General features: G+C 38.2%; 5 protein-coding genes and 1 pseudogene across 6 annotated transcripts; 4 read left to right on the top strand and 2 right to left on the bottom strand.

Annotated features, from left to right (window-relative positions):
- Positions 1-540: 540 nt before the first annotated feature.
- On the top strand, positions 541-4,040 carry BDBG_05212 (PiT family inorganic phosphate transporter). Its single transcript, XM_002624397.2, has 2 exons — positions 541-3,622; positions 3,696-4,040. Exon 1 carries the CDS (start codon positions 1,111-1,113, stop codon positions 2,824-2,826), a length of 1,716 nt encoding a protein of 571 aa, XP_002624443.1. The 5' UTR covers positions 541-1,110; the 3' UTR covers positions 2,827-3,622; positions 3,696-4,040.
- Positions 4,041-5,278: 1,238 nt separating this feature from the next.
- On the top strand, positions 5,279-5,728 carry BDBG_05213 (RNA polymerase II transcription factor B subunit 5; the record flags this gene model as incomplete). Its single annotated transcript, XM_002624398.2, has 3 exons — positions 5,279-5,365; positions 5,438-5,589; positions 5,681-5,728. Exons 1-3 carry the CDS (start codon positions 5,347-5,349, stop codon positions 5,726-5,728), a joined length of 219 nt encoding a protein of 72 aa, XP_002624444.1. The 5' UTR covers positions 5,279-5,346.
- A 40-nt stretch (positions 5,729-5,768) lies between these two features.
- Positions 5,769-6,116, top strand: BDBG_05214 (uncharacterized protein; the record flags this gene model as incomplete). Its single annotated transcript, XM_002624399.2, has 1 exon — positions 5,769-6,116. One exon carries the CDS (start codon positions 5,769-5,771, stop codon positions 6,114-6,116), a length of 348 nt encoding a protein of 115 aa, XP_002624445.2.
- Positions 6,117-6,556: 440 nt separating this feature from the next.
- On the bottom strand, positions 6,557-7,240 carry BDBG_05215 (uncharacterized protein; the record flags this gene model as incomplete). Its single annotated transcript, XM_002624400.2, has 3 exons — positions 6,557-6,747; positions 6,883-7,097; positions 7,165-7,240. The coding sequence occupies 3 exons, from the start codon at positions 7,238-7,240 to the stop codon at positions 6,613-6,615; spliced, it is 426 nt and encodes a 141-aa protein (XP_002624446.1). The 3' UTR covers positions 6,557-6,612.
- Positions 7,241-8,797: 1,557 nt separating this feature from the next.
- BDBG_05216 (uncharacterized protein) lies at positions 8,798-10,305 on the bottom strand (the record flags this gene model as incomplete). Its single annotated transcript, XM_002624401.2, has 2 exons — positions 8,798-10,206; positions 10,281-10,305. 2 exons carry the CDS (start codon positions 10,303-10,305, stop codon positions 8,798-8,800), a joined length of 1,434 nt encoding a protein of 477 aa, XP_002624447.1.
- Positions 10,306-12,474: 2,169 nt separating this feature from the next.
- On the top strand, positions 12,475-12,563 carry BDBG_17216 (annotated as a pseudogene). Its single transcript has one exon. The product of its transcript is annotated as a tRNA-OTHER (tRNA).
- Positions 12,564-22,714: the final 10,151 nt, after the last annotated feature.

Below are 22,714 nucleotides of genomic sequence, written 5' to 3' on the forward strand. Positions count from 1 at the left end.
GGAGGAAGGGAGCAGGAGGGATGGACGAGGGAAGGAAGGAGAGGAGGTTGAGATAAACTCGGCGCGAGGTTAGAGAACGTGCTGAAGGGCGCCGCGGTGATTGGCGGGAACCACGCAGGGCCAGCCCGTGGTTTCCCCCCACTAGTTAGTTAGTTATTAGTTACCTTACTCGGCCCCAGTGGCTCGTTCGGTGCTAGTCTGGTCTAGTCTAGTAACTAACTAGTTAAGTTAACTTAGTTAATAATAATAATAATAATAATAGTCATAATAGTCTGGCATTGGATGCTTGGATAAGCGATAAGAAGCTTGCTGGCTTTGGTTCAAGCCTGGTTGCGCCATTCCCTTGGCTCGAGTTAGGGCTAATTGCCTCTTTGGGACACCTCTGACGAGGGGGGGGCATTTGCTCGGGCTCGGGCTCCAGGAGTCCAGGAAGAACGAAATCCAGCGAAATCCAGCGAAATCCAGAACTATGGAGTGCTAAGTTTGGGGGAAGGAAGAGGAGAGGAACCGGGGCTTTTTGCTTTTCTGGCTCTTTTTTTTTTTTTTTTTTTTTTTTTTTCAAGGGGGGGGGAGGGGGTTTGTTAGAAGAGGGTTGGTTGTTTGTCTAGCATGTTGCCGAGTGGTTGGCTGTCAGCTGCCGACAATTCTTCTTCCCCCTTCATGTCTTTTTTCTTTTTTTTTTTCTTTCCCATCTATGGTGACACTCGCTGCTTGGGTTTGCCAGGGCTGACAGAGCCATAGTTACATCTTGCGCCGTGGGAAGGGTACCAACGAATCCTATATCTATCTATATATCTATCTCTATATCTTTCCTCCTCCTCCTCCTCCTCCTCCTCCTTCTCCCTCTTCCTTTTTTCCATCTCAACCTCAATCTCAACTTTACATCACATCACATCACCCACCGCAATTCCCCTTCCCTCCACTCCCCTCTCTTCCCCTCGCTTTCGTCTAGCTTAGGGCTAATCCTGCCAAGCTGGGCCGTGCTCTTTTCTATCTCCTCCCCCCGTCTGGGTTACTTACTTGACTGATCGAGTAACTTTGATATAAATAGAAAATAAAAAAAATAAAAATAAAAAAGAGGACTGCTCCCTCCCCCAACCAACTCTAGCCATGCCCGTCCTCACTCAGTATGACTGGATTCTCGCGATCATCTCTATCGCTTTCTGCGGCTCCTCCTTTGGAAACGGTGCCAACGATGTTGCCAATTCCTACGCGACCTCCGTCGCTGCAAGAACCCTCACCATGCCTCAGGTCGGTTTCCTCTCCATGATCACGGAGTTCGTCGGTGCCGTGGCCTTGGGTTCCCGTGTCACCAAAACCATCAAGAGCGGTATCATCGATATCAACCGGTTCAAGCCAAATCCCGGCACCATGATGCTTGCCATGGGCTGCGCTGAAGTTGGCTCTGCTACCTGGTTGCTCGTCGCCACCAGACTCGGTTTCCCCGTCTCAACTACCCAGACCGTTGTCGGTGCCCTTGTCGGCGTTGGTATCGCTTCCCAGGCCAGCGTCAAATGGGCCTGGGACAGCGGCAGTGTTTCTCAGATCGCTGCCTCTTGGGCCATTGCTCCCGCCATTGCCGCCGCTTTCTCTGCCATCATCTTCGGCACCATCAAGTACTCCGTCCTCGAACGCCGTGATCCATTGAAGTGGGCCATGCGTATGATTCCCTACTATCTCGCCTTCACTGCCGCCATTCTTGCTCTTTTCATCATCGTCGAGCTGCCCGGTGGCAAGTCCTATGAGGAGTTTGGTGTCGGGAGGATGTGCGGCATTGTCCTCGGGGTCTTCTTCGGTTGCCTGGCTATCGCCTACGGTTTCTTCATCCCTTACTTCCACCGCCGCCTTGTTGTTGGAGATGCCCGCATCAAGTTCTACCATATTCCCCTGGGCCCAACCCTCTGGCGCGATGATCCTTGGCTCTATTTCCCTGGCGCGGCTGATGGTGAGGTCGTCATTGACTATTACAAGAGCGCCCACACCGCTGCTCCATCCGCCAACAATAATAACAAAAACGACGCTTCCGACCCAGATGCCATCAAGCCCGCCTCCAATGACAAGGGGTCAGACTCTCCCGACCCGTCTACCCTCGAGAAGGGCCTTGAGCATAACACTGCCGCTCTCCAGAGCAAGCAATTCCTCGAACCGGAAGAGCGCTGGCTCGCACCAACAAGACACCTCCCTGTCTACAGCCCAACACGCCTCTGGTCCTGGGTCAAATATTTCTTCCTCCAGGGCGTCTCCCGTGACTGCGTCTCCCACTCCTCCGAGCTCCTTGCTGCAACCCACGCCCGCGCCAAGCGCTACGATAACAGAGTCGAACATCTCTGGACATATGCCCAGGTTGCCAGTGCCATGATCATGTCCATCGCTCACGGTTCTAACGATGTTGCCAACGCGGTCGGCCCCTGGGTCGGTGCCTACGACACCTACATCACCGGCGTGGTCTCGAAAGAAACCAACACCCCGGTCTGGATCCTGATCGTCGCCGGTTTCCTCCTCGGCGCCGGATTCTGGTTCTTCGGTTATCACATCATCCGCGCCCTGGGTAACAAGATCACCCAGTTGTCCCCTACTCGTGGTTTCTCCATGGAGCTTGGTGCTGCCGTCACTGTTCTGATGGCCTCTCGTCTTGGTCTTCCCGTCAGTACCACCCAGTGTCTCACGGGTGCCACTATGGGTACCGCTCTGATGAATTATGATCTCGGTGCCGTCAACTGGAGACAGCTAGGATATATTGTGTGCGGATGGATCATGACTCTCCCGACCGCTGGGTTGATATCCGGTCTGTTGATGGTGATGGCTCTCAATACCCCTCACCTGTAGACGTTTTTAGAATGATATGTTTGTTTATAAATGCATTTTGTCAGCGGGTTCTTTTTTCTTTATTTTTTTTTTTCAGCGTCTTAATTCTCATTTTTTGATTTCTTTTCTTTTATCTCCGTCTTCCTTATTTCTCCCTCTCTTGATAGCATATATATATATATATATATATGTTTCTCAACATCGCTTGACTTCCGTGCCTCCCTCGACGTTACCCACTTCAACGCATCTTCTTAGGACGTAGATTTATCTTTCACCGACATGCCCCCTTCTCTCTCACGCGCATCAAGCCTTCCTACCTACCTACCTCACTCAACTACCACACTTCCTCGATCCCATCTAGTCGCTTCTATCTCTCTCTCTCTCTCTCTCTCTCTCTCTCCCTCTCTCCCTCTCTCCATTCACCCATTTCTCCTTCCCCTACCTTGATACCCAACTTCCGTTAAAATATCACAAAAAAAAACGAGCCAACACACTTACATTCATGCCGCAAATATTTCATCAATAAAACTTATCCTGTTTCCAAATAGCATCTGCTTTCGTTTCCAAGCAACTTCGGAATAAAGCGCTGTCGTGACTTGAATGTTCGTATCTTGCTCTGCTATTGCTGCCTAGCTTAAGTTAAGTTTACAAAAGGTGGGGTTAAGAAAATGTTGCACCAACCCAAGCCACAACATCCGCCTCCTTCTCCCTTATTAATATTGCAAGTTAACTTAACTTAGGTTAATTTGGAGTGGCTTTTTGTCGCATAGACAAAAAACTCTCAAACCAATCGCGTCTCCAGGCACGCCTAGTGAGAGTGAGTATAGCTATATGTGATCTACCTACGAAAGATCGAATCTTTGCTAACTACTTTGAATTGAACTCTCGAGAACTGACTTTTGTTGTTCTGTCTTGGTATTCTGGAGATAATGGACGAACAATGGTGCCAAGCCGTTCTGTGCCATTCTGCTTGGCTTGGTTGGTTGTGGCTTGGTCATCGTGCGTGCATCATTGCTTAATCTGAGTCTTCCTCAAAGTCGTGAAGTTATTTCTTAGATGTAGATGTAATTAAGAGTGTTTGAAAGGGTTGTTTCTTTGTCTAATATTTCACATCATGAATATGGTGTGACCAATTACCAATACAATGCGTAAATAAGAATATATATATATATATCGTAACTATATTTATCTTGGAGCCGTTCTTCGCGACCGAGGCATAATTAACTCATTAACCCGTGCTGAATTTTTCTCCCTAGAACTACAAGTTATATAAACGGACGCCTTGTCCTCCGTCACCAATACTAGATTCAGAGAAACGATATTGCAGACGGTCACTTACTGCCAATGGTATAGTATATAATATAACTGGAACAGATTACGCAATTTTCTAATCAAATGGACGGATTTTACCCCCTACATAAATGATACATCCCCTCTAGTAGCCCGGTAGTGCCACGACTACCGTCATCATGACGGATGGTGAAAATATCCACGCTTCTACATCCCTTCACACTCTCTTCCTCAAAAAAGCCACACCACCGCAAGGATCCGGCTCAGCACCGATGGGATCTTCGCCTCATACAGGGTTGTTATCTTGTTAGCTGTATCACCCACACACAAGTTTTTATCACCGTCCCCTTCAAACCATCAGTGGCAAATCTATGCCGGCATATCCATTCACTCCAAGTGACTGACTATCCATGGTGATATCAATAACCCTCAATATCCCGTTTTGTGTGGCGCGGTCGAAGATCGACCTCGCTGTGTCAGACATCATCTCATCTGTAAGACTCCACCGCGAACGCACGGCAGGGAACAGGGCGCGCGCGTTATCCCACTTGAAACAAAGGGAAAGAATGGTTTTGAGGATTGATAATTCCAAACTGTAGGAGGGAGGAGGGGCGCGCGCCTTGAAACACTCTGGTCCGCAGAGGCTGCCTCTTCTCCTGGTTTGGGTGATGTTGGATGATATGATCATTCAACAGGTAGGGAGCGATATTCCCCCCGTTCAAATTGATGAACTAGCTCTTTTGCATATGTAGAGTGTTAGCAACGTGTGGTTATTATTATTGAGCGTGGTTGAGATGATATATGGAGCAATCTCGGTTTCGCGGAATACTGCATCTTTGTTTCTCTCTGCGCGTTGGTGAAACGTGAACCTGTACAAGAACCAATTCAGCTGACCTTGATTTTTTTGGCTATTCAACCCCCAATGGGATGGTCTTGTCTTCACTGGTAGTGGGTTAGTTACTCAATTCGCGCTTTGTGCGTGGGCTCGCTGAGTTTGTCTTTATTATTGTTGTTCTCTTTACTTCGTACAAGAAAATGCAAAGTCGTCGAAGAATATCACGTGATCTGGGACAATGCCAAGCTGTGAGCTCTATCCAACCCTCTCGTTTCTGTTTCTTGAACTCAACAATTTATGACCAGAAACCACTCAGTTCCTAAGGATTCTTCTGCTTTTCTCCTATAACAAAAGAAGCCCAAATAAGCGCGTCTCCTCCGAATCCAATCTCCACTCTACAACCGTCAGATCCAACCATGCCCCGTGCCGTAAAAGGTATGTATGCTAGGTTAAATGGCACCAGCCATAAATGTATCAATCTCAACTAATATCTTCCTGTGTCCATAGGTGTCCTAATTGAGTGCGACCCATCCGTAAAGGCCATAATCCTCAAATACGACCAGGAGCGGCACGATTACATCGTCGAGGACCTTGATGACGAGCGCCATCTGGTGATTAAAGAAAGCCAGTTGCAGCACTTGAAAGCGCGCCTGAGTAACGTGTGTTCTACATTTCTACATTTCTACGACCCATTTTTTATATCTGTTGAAGTTCCATCTTTGCTAAAATATTCCGCGTTTAAACTCGTAGGAGCTGGATGAGAAGATCATGCAACCGGAGGAGTCCGAGTCGGAGTGAATGTCTTCTTTAGTTTGACAGGAGCAATTCGATTGGGGTAATGATGGATGATCAAGTCATCAACGTGGCGGCAGCTGCCACGAAATTCCGAATTTCTATTCTGCGACAGTCCCTGCACGAAATGTGCGGGGTTGTGAGACCGAAGCTGGATCCTTATTCTGAATTTCAAATGCACTCTTATATTAAAGGCACCGTAGGTGCCAATCAGGGCACAGGGTTACCAGGCAACACTGCCACTGGTGGAATTCCCAGCCGGGTTATCCAGGCTAGCTTCGACTTCACTACACATAGAAAAGCAGCGAGCAAATCCACTCAATCCATCAGTGAGGTTGACTGCAAATTCTTTGGATGCATGTCGGGGGCAATGCGTGCAAGCCGTCGAAAATAATGCGGCCAGAGAGACAAGGACTCTCATGGAATGACTGCCAAAAAGCATAGATTATGGTTGCATTTTCTGTATGTTCGTTTCCATGGAATTCACGACTTTTTTTTTGTCGAGAAAAATCGTTTTCCGCTACGTTGGTGGCAGCTAGATACTCGAGAAGATCTCTCCAGACGTTCGAATATTCCTTACGGTTGCTACTCATGTTGGTAAATACTTATTTATTATTATGAATTCGCTTCAAACAGTACCTTAAATTAAGATAAACCAATTCAGCTTATTTCATACTAACTATCGTTCAAAATTATGAAACTCATTACTTGCTTCTGCGTCCACCTCATGGTCGTTCTTTACGAGCACTGGAGAGCCAACAAAAAAAGAGCCCGGGTGAATAGAAAAGGGAATAGGAGAAATGGAAAAACAATCAACACAACCCGAAACTATCCCCTGCAACAAGTACGCCTAGTTGAACCCGCCTGGGCCGTCAATCGGTCGTATCTGTCTACCCACTGCACTCTTTCTCGTTGATATAGATGCCAATCCCATTCCCCTCGGTATCGCGGCACTGGGTGATAAAGCCATGATCCCCCTCCGGGGTGCGCTCGCCAATCACAGCCCCACCATTCGCGATGATTGCCTATGATTGAAAGGCTAGTCAGGACACTTGCCTACAAGAAGTGCACACGTATTCGCCATTGTCATGGCATGGCCCATCAAAGCAACTGTCGGAGTTTGTGCTACTGAAACACAAGTCAACGCAAACAAAACATACCTCAGCTGTCTTCTTATCATCCTCAACCATAAAGTACATCTTGAAGGCACTGTCGCCCTTGGTATGCACCTTGGCATCGACGCGCTCAAAGCTACCACACAGGGCTCCTGACTTGGGGTGACTGGGAAAACTGAATATGGCGATGTCCTTCTCATTGAGGTTGGCGGGGAGGGGGGGGATGGTCCAATTAAAGACAGCGGTATAGAATGATTTGGCTGGGTGGTAGTGTCAGTGTCTCTTGTCCTTTGGAAGGCTGGGAAATTGGTTGAAGGAACGTCATACCACGGGCAACGTCGATGACGGGGATGTTCACCCAGCATGGGGCGCCGAAGGGGGGAGGAGTCCACTCGCCAGACATGATGTATTGGGAGCTGGGGTTAGGTACCGTGCTTTGGGGTTCGAAGAAGGTTGAAAGAGGAAGCAATTCTATAAGGCTCTGATTTGAGATGCTGAGGTGAACGAGAATAGGGATCCTATGGACAGAAGGGAGGAATCAGGGTCCTCTTTATACCCCGTCATCCCACCTCATCAACTGGGGTCAACACTTCGTATTCATCCCCCCACCATTTCGCCAGATTTCCTTCCCCGGCCAAATGACATCTCCAAAGTACCAAGACGGGACAATTCCAATCCGCTTTTCCCTCTCCCAACCCGCTCAGGATTGAAACCTGAACTCACAAATTCCAATCCCAACCACCGTAGCGCGCAATGAGTCATAAAAACAAAGTAAAATCATCCTTCAAAGGCTATCATAGCACCATCACCAAAGCAACCAACAAACCTAGCAAAAAAACCTGCAAATCGGGCAGCCACGCGCAGGGAAGCCGACGCGAGAATCCGCAAATTCGCCTGCCATTTTACCGCATGTGGTCTAGCGGATGACGCGGAGGAGACACGAGATCATGTGGTTGGGGGCTTGGCCAAGGTTGTAGGATTGGGGGACTTAGGCAGCAATCTTGGTAGTGGTCGTCGGGCGGCGGTGGTCTTGCCGCGTTTTTGCGGAACAGGGAAAATCGGGCTCTTCGGCTTTTGGGGGACACACCGAGCGGTGGGCAGGTATCTCGAATTGATTTATTTGTTTGTAGAGTGATTCCTCCTGGCTCTGAGGCGAGCGGAGTGGTTGATTTGACGACAACCAGATATTTCGCACAATGCAACCTTACGTTCATGCGTTGGATAGTTGGGATTAGTTAAAGAATGTTCAAGAAATAGTCCAAAAAACGAATCATATTTCTCTCCTAGCTCTGGCAGGACCCAAAATACATCGAGAAGTTAGAAATAATATCAACCGTTCAATAAATTGAACAGTGACACGGGAGGAATCTTCTCGGATTCAATTGCCAGAAATATATACCAAAAACAGATTGAAGTCCAATATTAGGACAGAGAACAGGAGTCGTCCTCGGCAAAGTTTTACATGGCATAAGGCTAATGAAAAGTGCTTGTGCATGGACAAAGCGTTCGTTAAGCCAAAAAGTGTAAAAGGTATAGAACTGACCAAAATTAAAGGAAAAAAGGTGCATGGAATGTCGAACAAGCGCAAAGGAGGTTGAAACGTCAGATAAAAGGAAAAAAAAAAAAACCCCGGTATAAAAGACAGAATGCCATTTGTACAAAAATAAAAATAAAAGTAGTCCAAAAACCCAAACCATCGAGTCTTTCCCGTAATGCGCCATATATATTCCCAGTCCAAGCTTCTGCGATCATTACGCCCCATCAATCGTAAGTCGTCCCGGAATCTTCATCGAAATGATTTCGATATGAAGCAAGTCCAGAACGCAGGGTGGTGCGAGGAGCAGTGTGTGTCCATACAAAAGAAGTATTTATGTAAAATATTTGTTTCGTATCGTCTTCACAGAAAAGAACAAAAACATTATTGAGTTTTTTTGTTTTTTTTTTCCCCTCCTTCAACTTTTCAGGGCTTAACCTCATTCTTGTCGTCGAAGGGACTCATACTTCTCTGGAGTGAGTTTTCAGAATCCGGTTTACTGTGTGGTTCTTGCAACTGATTGGAACTCTGACTGGAATTGTTTTTGTCAGGGGTAGACTTTTCGCTCTGATCCGGTTTAGTGGTGGGCGACTTAGGCTGGTCCGGCGAAGCGTGAGAATCATCAAAGGGGCTCTGTTTGATAGACGGTGAATCCTCAATGACAGTGACAGCGACAGACTGGTTGGACTGACGCTTATTAGGATGGTCACCTGGTAATTCCGCGACCCTAGAGGGGTTAGGAATTGCTGTGGACAGATCTCCGGGTAACTCAGCAATCCTAGCGGGTTCATTTCTCACGGACGATGCTTGCGAGACGGTGATCATAGGATTGGACGACTCATCGGTTTCGGAAATGGTGCTGGTTTTGGACCGAGGCGATCTAGGTGACCGAGGTGATAGAGGGGATTTGGTCAGGTTGACAGGGCGTGCAACCATGGAGCGGGCGACGATGGAACCGGCAAACTTCCTCTCGTTGGCGGCCTTATCATTCTTCTTTTCCATTTTGGCGCCCACGGCGTTGGCCTTGTCGATTTGGGAAGCAGTAATAGGGGGGACGACAGGAGTCGAGGAAGGAGGGCTTTCGCTGGGAGTGATACATCCAGATTTGACACTGACGACTGCAGCTTTGGCGCGGAGGGCTTGCTGAGCAGGGACGGGGCTGACGATGGCATCATGGCGGTAGAGGGTGGTAGCCACGCTGCTGCGAGCGAGACTGGGACTCATACTCTTACGATCATCCTCTGTCATTTGAGACCACACGGAATCACGGATATCGCCAGGCATGAAAAAGTGCTGGTCCTGACCGTATGTGCTTCCATTGGCTGTGGGGAGTGGAGGAACTGGAGGGACAAGTAGACCTGGGGTGTCTGGTGGGGAGCGGTTGGTGACGCCTGGTATATAGGCGATCTGGATGACATTTGATGCTCTGGTGAGAACAGTCGACGCGATCGAGCCAACGGTGGATTGCCGTGTGACACGGCTGCCTGCCAATGATTCTTGTTTCTCATACGACTCGGACTCCCACTGCTGGTTAGCTGCACGGTTCGCACGCTTCTTCCGGAAGTAAAAATAGGCCAGAACAAGAACGGCTAACACAGCCAGACCACCAATAACTCCACCAGCGATGGCACCAATATTCGAAGAGGCGGGCTCATCAGGGGCAGCCACTCCACCCACCTCCCCGAGACTGATGCAGACGGTTTTCTGGCAGGCCTGACAGGATTGGCTTATCAAAGAACAGGTTTCTCCCTCTGGGCACTCAGGGCAAGGCGGAGGTTTAGCCGGGCAATTGACGACACATCGACGGAATAGAGTATTGAGAGAGCGACCGTATACTAGAGCAACGAAATTAGTACTTTTGAAAGCAGAACAATATCAATATGGAGTGAAGGTAGTAATGATTGCTTACTAAGGTCTGTTTGAGCAGCAGCCATGGTGGTGAGGGATAAGAGTATGCTATTTTTCTCTTTTTCTTTTTTCTTTTTTTTTTTTTTTGTGAGTACTAAAATGCAACAAGCAAGATTGCAAAACCAAGATCAGGAGTTAAAGGCAATCGTCAAATCCCCTAGCAGCACATTTGAAATATGTCGATTGGTCCTTTGGTTGGTTGGTGCAGGGCCGGCGCCGATCAACGGCGGCAAGGTAAAAACGAGAAGGGGGAAAAGGCAAAACACAACAAACGAGCGACTGGGTGAAGATAAAAGAAGCAGAGGATCAAGATATAAAACGAGTGTGGGTATGCAGCAGCCGGGCCAGAGAGAGGATATTTTCAGCACAGGGACGGATTAGGCGTCGAGGGGAACAGCCGCAGTCATTCTGGGTAGTAGATTCGTCGAGACAAGAGCGGTATACGGGAATATTCGGGGAGCGTTTCCCAGGACGACAGTATGTATGTATGGATGATGCAGGCGAGGGGAGGGCGTGCGTGCAAGAGCAAGAGCAAGACGAAGAGGATTGAAAGGGGGTTGATGATAATGGAGGTTGAGATAGGAAAAATAAGAATAGGAGAAGGTGAGAAGAAGAAGAGGGTGAGAAGAGGGAAACAGAACAGACAAACGGGGCTGCAGCGGCTTTGGAAGTTGGGGCTGGGCTTGGCTCGGGGCTACGGGAACCACACACAACACACACCACACCAACAACCAACGCTACTGCTAACAAGTAGTAATAATAAATATTAATAATAGTAGACTAAGTACTCCGTAGCTAGTAACTAGTAAGTAACAAGGGAGACAAGACAGGGCCCAGGCCAGCCCACAAGGAGGAGAGAAAAAGGAGACGTTTTCGGTGGTTCAACCCTACCAGCGAGCTGAGCTGCCAGGGACCTGACCGTTGAGTGACCTATTCCTTGCGCGTGTTTTATATGGCGGCCAAATGTAACTCCATAGTCAAAACCCCGCTAAGTTGCCAAGGGCGGGCTGAGCTTACAGTTGCTACTGCCACGCCCCGAGGTCTCCACAATGCCCCTTTTGCCTGTCTACGCTGTAAGTTGTCTCTCCCCATCTTGCCTGTGCTTACGCAGTACGTACCTACTACTACTTAGTACCTACGCTGTACTCCGTATACATGAGCTAATTCTGTGGCATTAAGGATCCAGCCGTGCCTGTTCTAAATTAATCTGTAATCTGTTGCTGGTGGAAATTGAGGCTCCACTCGGTCAGCCAATCATCGGCCGTATATGGCCCATCCGTCGCCCCACTCAGATTCCCTAATCCGGCTAGTGCTACCGCTTGCGTTGTGGTTCGCGCTTGTCTTTCCACTTGCCTGATTACATACAGACTTTTTACTAATTAGTGTGGCTAAGACCTGATGAGATGGAATGTTTCTTCTTCTTTGTTGTCCCATCTTGATTTCTCTCATCTGAAGGCTATGAAGCGGCCACGACGTGTAGCAAGGTATGTTGGATGAAGTACAGAAGTCCCCGCTCCCATACTCCGTACAGACTGTCTATGCTTCGTAAAACTGTCAGGTTGTTTTCAAGAGACAGACACATGTCAGTCAGCTCTACGGAGTAGATCCTGACTCGCAGAAGTGGTGACCGAAACGAAAATGCAGAGCAGATCATGCATGTCATGCCTTATTATTATTTAATATTATGTATGTTATGTACTCCGTACATGTGTAACATACAACAACATACATTACATGTGCTGCATAGCCCTACCGGGAAATCACCGTTTTGCAATATTCTTCTTCGAGAACCCCTTTCCGTTCAATCATAGGTTTTCCAAACAACAATAAATGATAATAATAGCGGTCTGCTCTTCTTCACTACTTGGCTCCTTGCTTTTCCCTGCCAAATTGCTGCGGCCACGGCTGCCACATGGCACCTCTCACTTGAGACTTGCATAGTAAACATGATTGGAGAGGAGAGGGGGATAGCGAAAATCGGCAACACCGCCCGCTTCGTTGCAAGTAATATCAGATGTTGAACTCTTCACAACTATGTACTATCATTATTATTATTGACCCTTGCCAGCTCGCATTTCCTTGTCCGGAGAATTGTATTCCTTTGACTCCATAGTTCAATTTCAATTCCCTGACTGACTTGCTTTTTCAATAGTGCGGAATTGGTGTTGCTAGCTAGGGCTGACTGGTGCCTCTGTGCCCCGGTGGCCGAATGGTTAATGCGGCCACCTGGTAGCGCCTTGGCGTGGGAAACCAAGGCGTGTGGGTTCGAAACCCGCAGGGGATACATTAAATCCGGAACTCAAGCACCTCAGGTTCCTAATAAATACAGAGGTGTACAAATCGCTCCAATAAATCGCTCTATGTTCCTGGGCTGGGAAGTTATTATCGCATGTATCTAATTGTCACTCCTTTGTATTTCCTATGTTCTTGTTATCTTGGCATGGTCTCAACACCTGTATTTCCTCCTGTATAACCAACACTTGGCCTGTATTTAACATCACGCAAGGACTCATCATAAGCTCCGCTTGCATATGAGTATAATGGAAGAATAATAATAATAATAATAATAATAATAATAACTGGTGCCTCTGTAGTTATATCCGGCTTTTTTTTTTTTTTTTTTTTTTTTAATCCACGGTTTGCTCCTATAACTAACTACCCGCGCCGACTATTTGATTAACGGCCGCCCTGAGGTCTCCCGACAAGTCTAGAATTCATGCTATTTTATATCTCGGAGATATCTAGGCGTACGGATAGGCGACTCGTATTATTTATTTATTTATCTCTCTATATATTAAAGAAAAACCAACTTTTCCATGCAAAAAACGCTGTAACATGACCTCACATGTCATCACATACATCTTATCAAATTTATGATTGAGATTAACAGCTGGCTCTGCAGCCTGTACAACTCTGATAGATAATCTTCATTCTTTTCTTTACAGATGTTCTCTACTGTATTTACATTCTTTATACTCTTATCTATGTTCATTACAACCTGTATATTCATTAATATACTCTTTCATGCACTGCTGCTTGATATGTGAGAATTCTTATTCTCTCAGCATGTTTGAATATTCTCAATTCAATGCATTATTTCATACATGCTCTACATGTCATCAAGCTCAGTATTATGCATATCAGACACATTCAGTTCAAATCTCTCACTTATTATTAAGAGATGTAGCTGCTTCTGTACTTAACTCACAGTGAGTTGAGCTATCACACTGTGATATATACTGTGAAGACTGTTCATCTCATCTGTTCTATACTGTTAATCACATGTTCAAGAACTGTAATAACTGCTGAACTCTCAATTATAAACATATCTGTGATGCTAAATATTATCATCTGACAGCTGCTGCAGTAGTTAATACAGACTATATATACAGAGATTTATCAGAACAGCTGTTTCTTAACATTCTTAATAATTAAATCAGTTTAACTATCTCTGAATCAGCTGTTAATTCTTTAATTACTTATAACTACTGATCTATTCTCTGCAGCTTTCAGTTCTACATTTATCACTATTAATTACTTAATTTTAACTGAATAAATATCTACTACTCTATCTGCAGAGCTAAGTATTAAATTAATGAATATATATACAGATTATTAAAAACTCTATCAATGTTTTTTATATACTATATAAGAGATACTGTAAGACTATTATCTGTTAAAGAACTTATATAAGAGCTATATAAGCTATTTAATAATAATGTAGCTGATATAAAGTATTTTTATAAGTATATTCAGAACTATAACTCTGTTCTAATATTTATATTTATTAAATATAAACAGAATTTATATCTGAGTTATCTGACTACTAGCAGCTCAGTATTATTTTAAATACAGAGAAAACTCTATTATCTATAAGAGTTATTAAAGTCTGATTTAGATAAGAATATCTATTTTATATAAATATAAATTTATAATTTATAGTTTAATACAGATATTTTAAATAGTGCAGACTCTGTTATATATTCTAGTATATTTAATTATATTTATATTATATTACTTACTATTTATTTATTTACTTTTTTATATTCTTCTATTATATTATTATAACTGCTAATATTTTTAAAATTAATTCTTTTATTCAGCTTTATTAGTCTATATAAAAGATACTATAAAATAGCTTTATTATATATATTAGTTTAAACTCTGTTCTACAGCTAAAAATAGATAATAATTACTACTATAAAAATCTATCTACTGTCTCTGAGATTATAGTTATTATATAGAATACTCTCAGCAGTATTTATTATCTTTATATTATTCTTTTAATACTATAACAGCTCAGTACTCACTTAAGTCTTATATATATTAATTCTTACAGTCTGTTATATCTTTTACTATATTATATTCTACTTTTTTCTTTCAGAGATCACAGCTGATATATTAATATAAATATACTTATAGATCTCTCATCTGTCTATAATAACTCTGATAATAATAATAATAATATTATTATTATTATTATTATTATTCTTCAATTATAGATGTATATAGTCAGAGACTATGACATTTATCTGAGAATCTTTAGTTCTCAGAGTTTTTCCTATATCTATAGAGTCAACTATTATATATTTATCAATTTCAGATATGCAAAATCAGAAAATTTCAGCTCAGAATATAAAAACTGTTTATAAATTACAGTATTTCAACATCTTCTAATACTTTGAAATCATTTGAAAATATCATGACAAAGAAAAAGAGAACATAGTCTTAAAGATAGACACATTAAATAGATAGATAGAAAAGAAAAGAACAGAAAGAAATAAGTATAATAAAGAGAGACTATAATAAAATAAAATTATTAAAAGATAGTATATAGCTGTTTTAACAGACTATATCTAATTAATTTTCATCTCTTCATATTCAGATACTTCTGAATTCAGTTATTTTCTTATAGCTGCTTGAGTTTCTGATAGAGAGTCTATTAAGTATTTAATTTCTGTCTCAGTTGAGAATAAGAATCTTATATTTAATTGATTTAAATCATACTTCTTTTTTAATCTGACTCTGAGACTATTGTATAATGCATAATATATTATAATATACTCAGGATTTTCATTTGCATTGCAGAATGAGTACTCTGTTAAATCAAATCTATTATTAAATCTTTGTATATAGAATTTGAAATAATCATGATCTAGTTTCAGCTGAATTATAGATGAGAATATTTTCTTTTTACATTTAATTAAACAAGATTTTCACTTTGATTTTATCTTAAATCTTGAATAATGTATGCTTTTCTTTTGTTTCTGCTAGCTTTCATTTCACTTGTTTAAACAAGATTCTTTTATTATTATTATTATTATTATTCTTCAATTATAGATGTATGCAGTCAGAGACTATGATATCTATCTGAGAACTAAAAGTTCTCAGGGTTTTTCCTATATCTATAAAGTTAACTATTATACATTCATCAATTTCAGATATGTAAAATCAGAAAATTTCAGCTCAGAATAGACTGACTGTGTAACCGTGTCTGAGACTAGAATCAAACTTTATAGTTATTATATTGTCTAAAAGCATTACTTCTGATCATGATTTGTGTTCATCACATTGATTTCAAATCACATTATTTCAAATATTAAAGATTTCAGATTCACTTTTCAAATAAAAATCTAGTCTTAGATAAAGAATATACTTGAATTCTTAGTCACATTTTCATTCTGATCTTATTATTGAAAATGACATTAAATGAAACTATAAAATCATTTCTCACTTACATAATATCATAACATAGTGCTCATTTGTTGAAAATTCAATAGAGAGTGTTATTAAATATTATTACTTTTCTAAACACAGATCATAATTAATATCATTTTAATTAAAAAAAAATATAAAATATAAAAAATAATAAAAAAATAAAAAATAAAATAACAAGAAAAAATCACAACAAAAAAAAAAAAAAAAGAGAAAGAAAAAAAGAAGAGAAAGAAAAAAAAATAAAAATAAAAAAAATCAAGATTACAGAGCTGCAGTACTCTTAAAATACTCACTCTTCAGAGTCTTTACAATATTTATTACTAACTGTGTATTTCTCACAGTGAGAGTAACACAGCTATAATAAGTTATTATCTTAATATTATCTAATAAATAATCAGTATATATCTATATAAATGTGAATAATTAGAAAATATACACTTAAAAAGTATAATCAGAGTGAACTCTACTGTCACTTGAATAATATCAAGAGTAGAATACTGAAATCAATGATTTCTCTTATTAATTTCATAAATAAGATGTGTGAAGATGATCTTGAGAAATATAAGATTTTCTGACTTCTGATAAAAATAGATTTTATAAAGAGACTCTATTTTCATTATATCAGAGACTGAGTGTTATTAAAAAGTATTACTTCAATGTATATATACTTACTGCAGTAATTCATTCTCTATACATGTGACTGAGAGTTATAGCTTTCTCATGCTATATAACTCTTTCTGAGATACTGCTGTTAATTTACAACTTACACAGTCTTTCAGTTCAGTACACACTGTATATACACAGCTCTGCATGCTGAGGCTGTGTTAATCATTATAATCTAATATAATACTCACTTTTCACAGATTATGTTTTATTTAATTGAGAGAAAGAGAAGATATGACTGCTGTTTTATTTAAGAGAGAATAAATAATTGAATCTGTAGAAGATAATTTGATTTCTTCTACATTTGAAATTGATTAGTCTATACTCTTGAATTTGAGAATTTCTGAGAGTGTTTTAATAGTTTTCATATCAGCTTGAAATTAGTGATTGATTGAAGAAGAGAAAAGAAAGAAGAAAGAAATAAGAATAACTTATCTTTATAATATAAAAATAGAGAATTGCTGCAATTATTTATTCTAGTAATAAAGATCTGTTTTCTGCATGTATCTCTAATACAGATTATATGATAACTGCACATAAAGAATATCAACAGTACATGTATTGAATGAAGATAATATTACTATGCAATACTATAGCTGTTTCTGTACATTACTGAAAGCTGTTAATATTTTCTTTAAGTCTCTTTATATTTAATAAGTCAGTAATATATTTCAATGCACTTCTTCTTTTATCATTATTATTATTATTATTATTATTATCATTATTATCATCATTACTATTACTATCATTATTATCATTATTATCATTATTATTATTATTATTATTATTATTATTATATTATTTCTGACTGTCTCTTCTGTCTTCATCTCTCTTTAACACTCACTGAAACTAATTATATTATTCTTCTTTAAATATTCTGCAGTTCTGCAGATCATCAAGATATGTGAGTACTATCACAGATTAAAGAAAGAGAAGAAGAAGATGTTTAAGTGAGAGAAGACAGATTGTAAGATATGTTATAATATCTTGAAGAGACTCTGTAAGAGAGTAGAATAATAATAATTTTAAGTAACACTCTTGATAGATTTGAACTGAACTAAGTATAGAAATAATACAGATAACACTATCTGTGAGAGATTGAAAAAGAAGATAGTGAAGAGTCTCATACAGTAGTAATAAGATTAGAAGAAGTTCTGAGAATAATTTAAGACTAAGATGAAGAGAGAGAGAGAGAAGAAGAGTATTACTATAAATAAACAGTGATAGAAAGAGATTAAGAGAGTATTAAAGTAAGAGATAAAGAAGTCAAAACTAGTAAGTTTTTTATTTATTGAGAGATAATGATTTCTGATAATACTTCTGTTCTCTAATTAATTAGCAGAAGCTGGCAGAGAAGAAGAGAATTGAGATCTTATTAAGATCTTGAATACACTTCATAATTCAGAATATTAAGAAGACAGCTCTGCTCTCTGAGTATATCAATCTGCTTATCACTGAGATGAAACCTGAGACAGCAGATCAGAAAATGCAGGATTTTAAGATACAGATTAATCTGGCTGAGAGAGAGTAGCAGAAACTCTTCTCTGAGAAGATAGTGAAGAGAGATTTTAAGATAATTATCATCTCAGATGAGAAGAAGAAGAAGAAAAAAAAGAATGAGAAGTGAATTATAAAGAATGATAAGAAGAATGAGAAAGAGTAGAAAGATAATAAGTAGAAAAAGTTTTTTTCTTTTTATATTAATTAATTATAAGTTCATAATTATTAATAATTGAAATTAATTTTAAGTTTTTAAAAATTATTGTACAAGTTGTAATCAAGTCATCAATAATATATATATATATATATATTTAACTATCATGATTTACAAATCACTATAATATATAAGTATTAACATTTTTTCAATATTGATATTCATAATATTAATATATTTTTAATAATATTATCTGATAATGTAATTTAATAACACTCTCTTTCACAATATTAATATATTTTAAGAAATATGATAGAGATTAATCAAGATTATTTATTTACTTTTATACATTGATGATATTCAATCTGAGTTAGTACTAAAATTATAACTAAGTTAAGAAATAAGATTATTTTCTCTTATATTAATTCTTCTTACACACATCAGTGATCAGTTATTGAAAATAAATTATCATCTTTCTTAAATTATTATTATATCTTCTAAATTCACTTCTTTCACTTCTTTTACTTCTATTAAAGATTTATAAACTCTTCAAGAAATCACTGTAAATCACAAAGTCTATATTATTTATAATTCAACACAGAATACTCTCTTTCAATCATGATAAATAATCATCTCATTCTTCATATCTGATTTCAGACTATGAAATTTATGAAAAACTTAACATAAACACTGAGATGAACTATAAAATAATTATTAATAGATTGTATTATAGATTACTGAAGAGTCATCTCTCTGCTATAATTACTACAACTTCATTCAGAAACATTCATTATAAACTGATTATAGCTCTGAAGAAATTTTCTGACATCTGAAATTATCAGAATACAGATAATAAAAGAAAAATAATCAGAAAATCACTACTAAGCTGATAAGTTACTCTATCAGATAATAATTTTTGATAATACTAACTTTCTAATTTGAAGAAAATCATGTGAAAACAATTATGTATCAGTACTCTGATTTCATAACTCTTATCTGATAACTTTCATGAATAATTACTTTGTAAATATATATCTCTGAATCTTTCTCTTTAATCAATTGAAAACTCTGAATTTCAAATACTTTTTCAAATACTTAATTCAAATCTTCATATTTCATATCAATTCTGGCTTCAGTTCAATCTCAAGATATACTATAAAGTTAATATATAATATTTAGAATCAGAGTTAAACAATCATTGAAGAGTATCTCTCACAGTGAATGTATGAACTAGTATAAACAATCTTGTATTTATAAGAGTTATATGTTATTACATTGATGAGAACTGAACTTATCAAGAGATATTAATTGAATTTAAATCATTAATCAGTAGTCATACTGAGAATTATATAACAGAGATATTAATGACTGTGATTAAAAATAACTATTGAGATATTAGTCTCAGTCTTCTTATAATTATAACTAATAATACTGTGAATAACTATACTATGATGCCCCGGTGACCGAATGATTAATGCGGTCACCTGGTAGCACCTTGGTATGAGAAACCAAGGTGTGTGAGTTCGAAACCCGCAGAGAATACATTAAATCTGAAACTCAAGCACCTCAGGTTTCTAATAAATACAGAGATGTACAAATCACTTCAATAAAATCACTCTATGTTCCTGGGCTGGGAAGTTATTATCGCATGTATCTAATTGTCACTTCTTTGTATTTCCTATGTTCTTGTTATCTTGACATGGTCTCAACACCTGTATTTCCTCCTGTATAATCAACACTTAGCCTGTATTTAACATCACGCAAGAACTTATCATAAGCTCCGCTTGCATATGAGTATAATGAAAGAATAATAATAATAATAATAATATATGATTTAACTTATGATGTAAACACTGATAAAAAATCTTAATATTGAGATGAAGAATAATGAGATGACTGATTCTTAGAATGAGAATAAAATGAAAGTAATTACTTAAGTAACTTTTACATTCATTTTATAAAAGATAATATTTTTTAACAACACTTTTTAATATTGCTTTTTAGTAATGCTTTTTAATAATACTACTGTTAATTTTGAATAGATTGACTAATAATTTAAATATCACAGATTTAAAACATTGCTAATACAATTTATATCTTCTCTAAATAATAATAATAGTTTCATGATATTCAATAAATAAACAAATCAGTCATATCACTGAATATGATACAGAATGTTAGAATATGATGAAGTTTAATATATAAGATAACTATTCAGACTCTTCAATTATGTCAGATAATTAATCATTGAGTGCAATACTCTGATTGAAAAAAGATTCAGATATTGAAACTTTCTAATATGAAGTGAACTCAGTTGAAATATGTGATTGATTTACTGTTTCAGTTGTATAAAATAATAAAGATAGTCTCAATCACTTATATATTAATACTGCAGTCAGTCTGATGAATATATAACAGTTTATTTACTCATTTTAAGAAGCAGTTAAATCACTTAAAAAGAAATTCAGTCTGAGATAATGCTATAGTACAGACTATTATTACTGTAAGAGATAAACTGATATATTACTACAGCAAAACTAAACAATCTTTCATAGAGTACTATGCTGTAGCAGCTCTACTAGATTTCTTCTATTAAATTAATATTTACACTTCTCAAGATTGAACAGAGAAGAAATGAGACTCATATATTAAATTAGTCTGAGACTACTACAATACTAACTATCAGAGATTTGAATAAGCAGATATTCAAGATGTGAAGACAGTGAAATATAATTCTCTAGTAAGTAATGATCTTTGATAACACTTTATATTATATAGAACTATAATACTAACTTTGAAACAGAACTTATATACATTGATTGTAACTGAAAATCAGGTAAAACTATATACTTATAAAACTGAATTTGACTGCTATCTTCAAGATAATCTGATAAATTTATATATTAAATCAATTCTAGAGTTATGAAAAATTGTTAAGAGTATATATTTAACTATTATACTGATGATATGTGATATTCTGATAATTTCATTGATAGAGATGAGAATGAAGTGAAAGTTCAACTCAAGTTAAGATATTTATCACTATTATCAGAGATAATTATAAGAAGAAATAATTAAGAAACTTATAATTGTAAAATATGAAATTATCAGATAGTTTAATACCTCTGATCACAGTATATCAGAGAAGTGTAGTTTTATAAAAAAGTGTTCAATAAACTTGCACAAGAATGTATTTAGTTATTTCATGAGTATTATCAATAATTGTTATCAATTCTGATTATATAAGTAATCACTGAATAAATTGAATGAGACTGATTTTAATCTTCAGTCTCAGTCTCATTCTGATTTTAAAAGAATAATCATCTTTCACAGTTTATTCTGAGAAATTACTCTCATTTCACTGTTCTTGAATTAAATCTGGTCATTTTTCATGTCATTTCTCTCAGAAATGATTCATTTTCAGATTTTTTTAAGGCTTGATTCTGATGAGACTCATGCCAAGAAATGTATAAGATCAGATCAAATGAGATCAAATGTGAAATTCATGGATCCCGCCGGGCCAGTCTAGCTCAGAATACAAAAACTGTTTATAAATTACAGTATTTTAACATCTTCTGATACTTTGAAACCTTTTGACAATATCATGACAAAAGAAAAGAGAACACAGTCTTAAAGATAGACATATTAAATAGATAGATAGAAAAGAATAGAAAGAAAAAAGTAAAGTAAAATAAAGAGAGACTGTAACAAAACAAATTATTAAAAGATAGTATATAGCTATTTTAACAGACTATATCTGATCAATTTCCTCCTCTTCATATTCAGATATTTCTGAATTCAGTCATTTTCTTATAGCTGCTTGAGTTTCTGATAGAAAGTCTATTAAGTATTTAATTTCTGTCTCAGTTGAGAATAAGAATCCTATATTTAATTGATTTAGATTGTGGTTCGGAAGAACGTACAACCGTCGGATAATAACGCGGCCGCTTCCGAACTTGCTTACGAATGTAAAGGGGCCATAGCGGCCACCAATTAATTTAGTGTACAGTATATAAGAAGCCGGCGTACGCTTATAGATACGTTCTTCCGAACCACATTCTCTCTCACCAGATTCAGTCACACTCACATGATCATGACATACATTCTAGCTTCATGCGGATTAGCGCGTCACTAGTGTTTACAATTATATAATCTATCTCTGATTCAGCTGGCATTCTGTATATACTCTCACAAAGAAACTTTTACTATATTATATCACTTATTTACTAACTTTTTTCATTCTTCAATCATCTTCTTTATCATCATTATCATTGAATGCTATTATCTTATCTGAGATTTCTATCTCTTCTTCTATTCAACACTTTCTATCTGTTCATCTATTATATTATATGTATTTCTGATAATAACTCTTCATTCTTATAACAAGTGTTATCATAGTA

Source organism: Blastomyces gilchristii (genome assembly GCF_000003855.2).
Source record: "Blastomyces gilchristii SLH14081 genomic scaffold supercont1.10, whole genome shotgun sequence".
NCBI lineage: Eukaryota > Fungi > Ascomycota > Eurotiomycetes > Onygenales > Ajellomycetaceae > Blastomyces > Blastomyces gilchristii.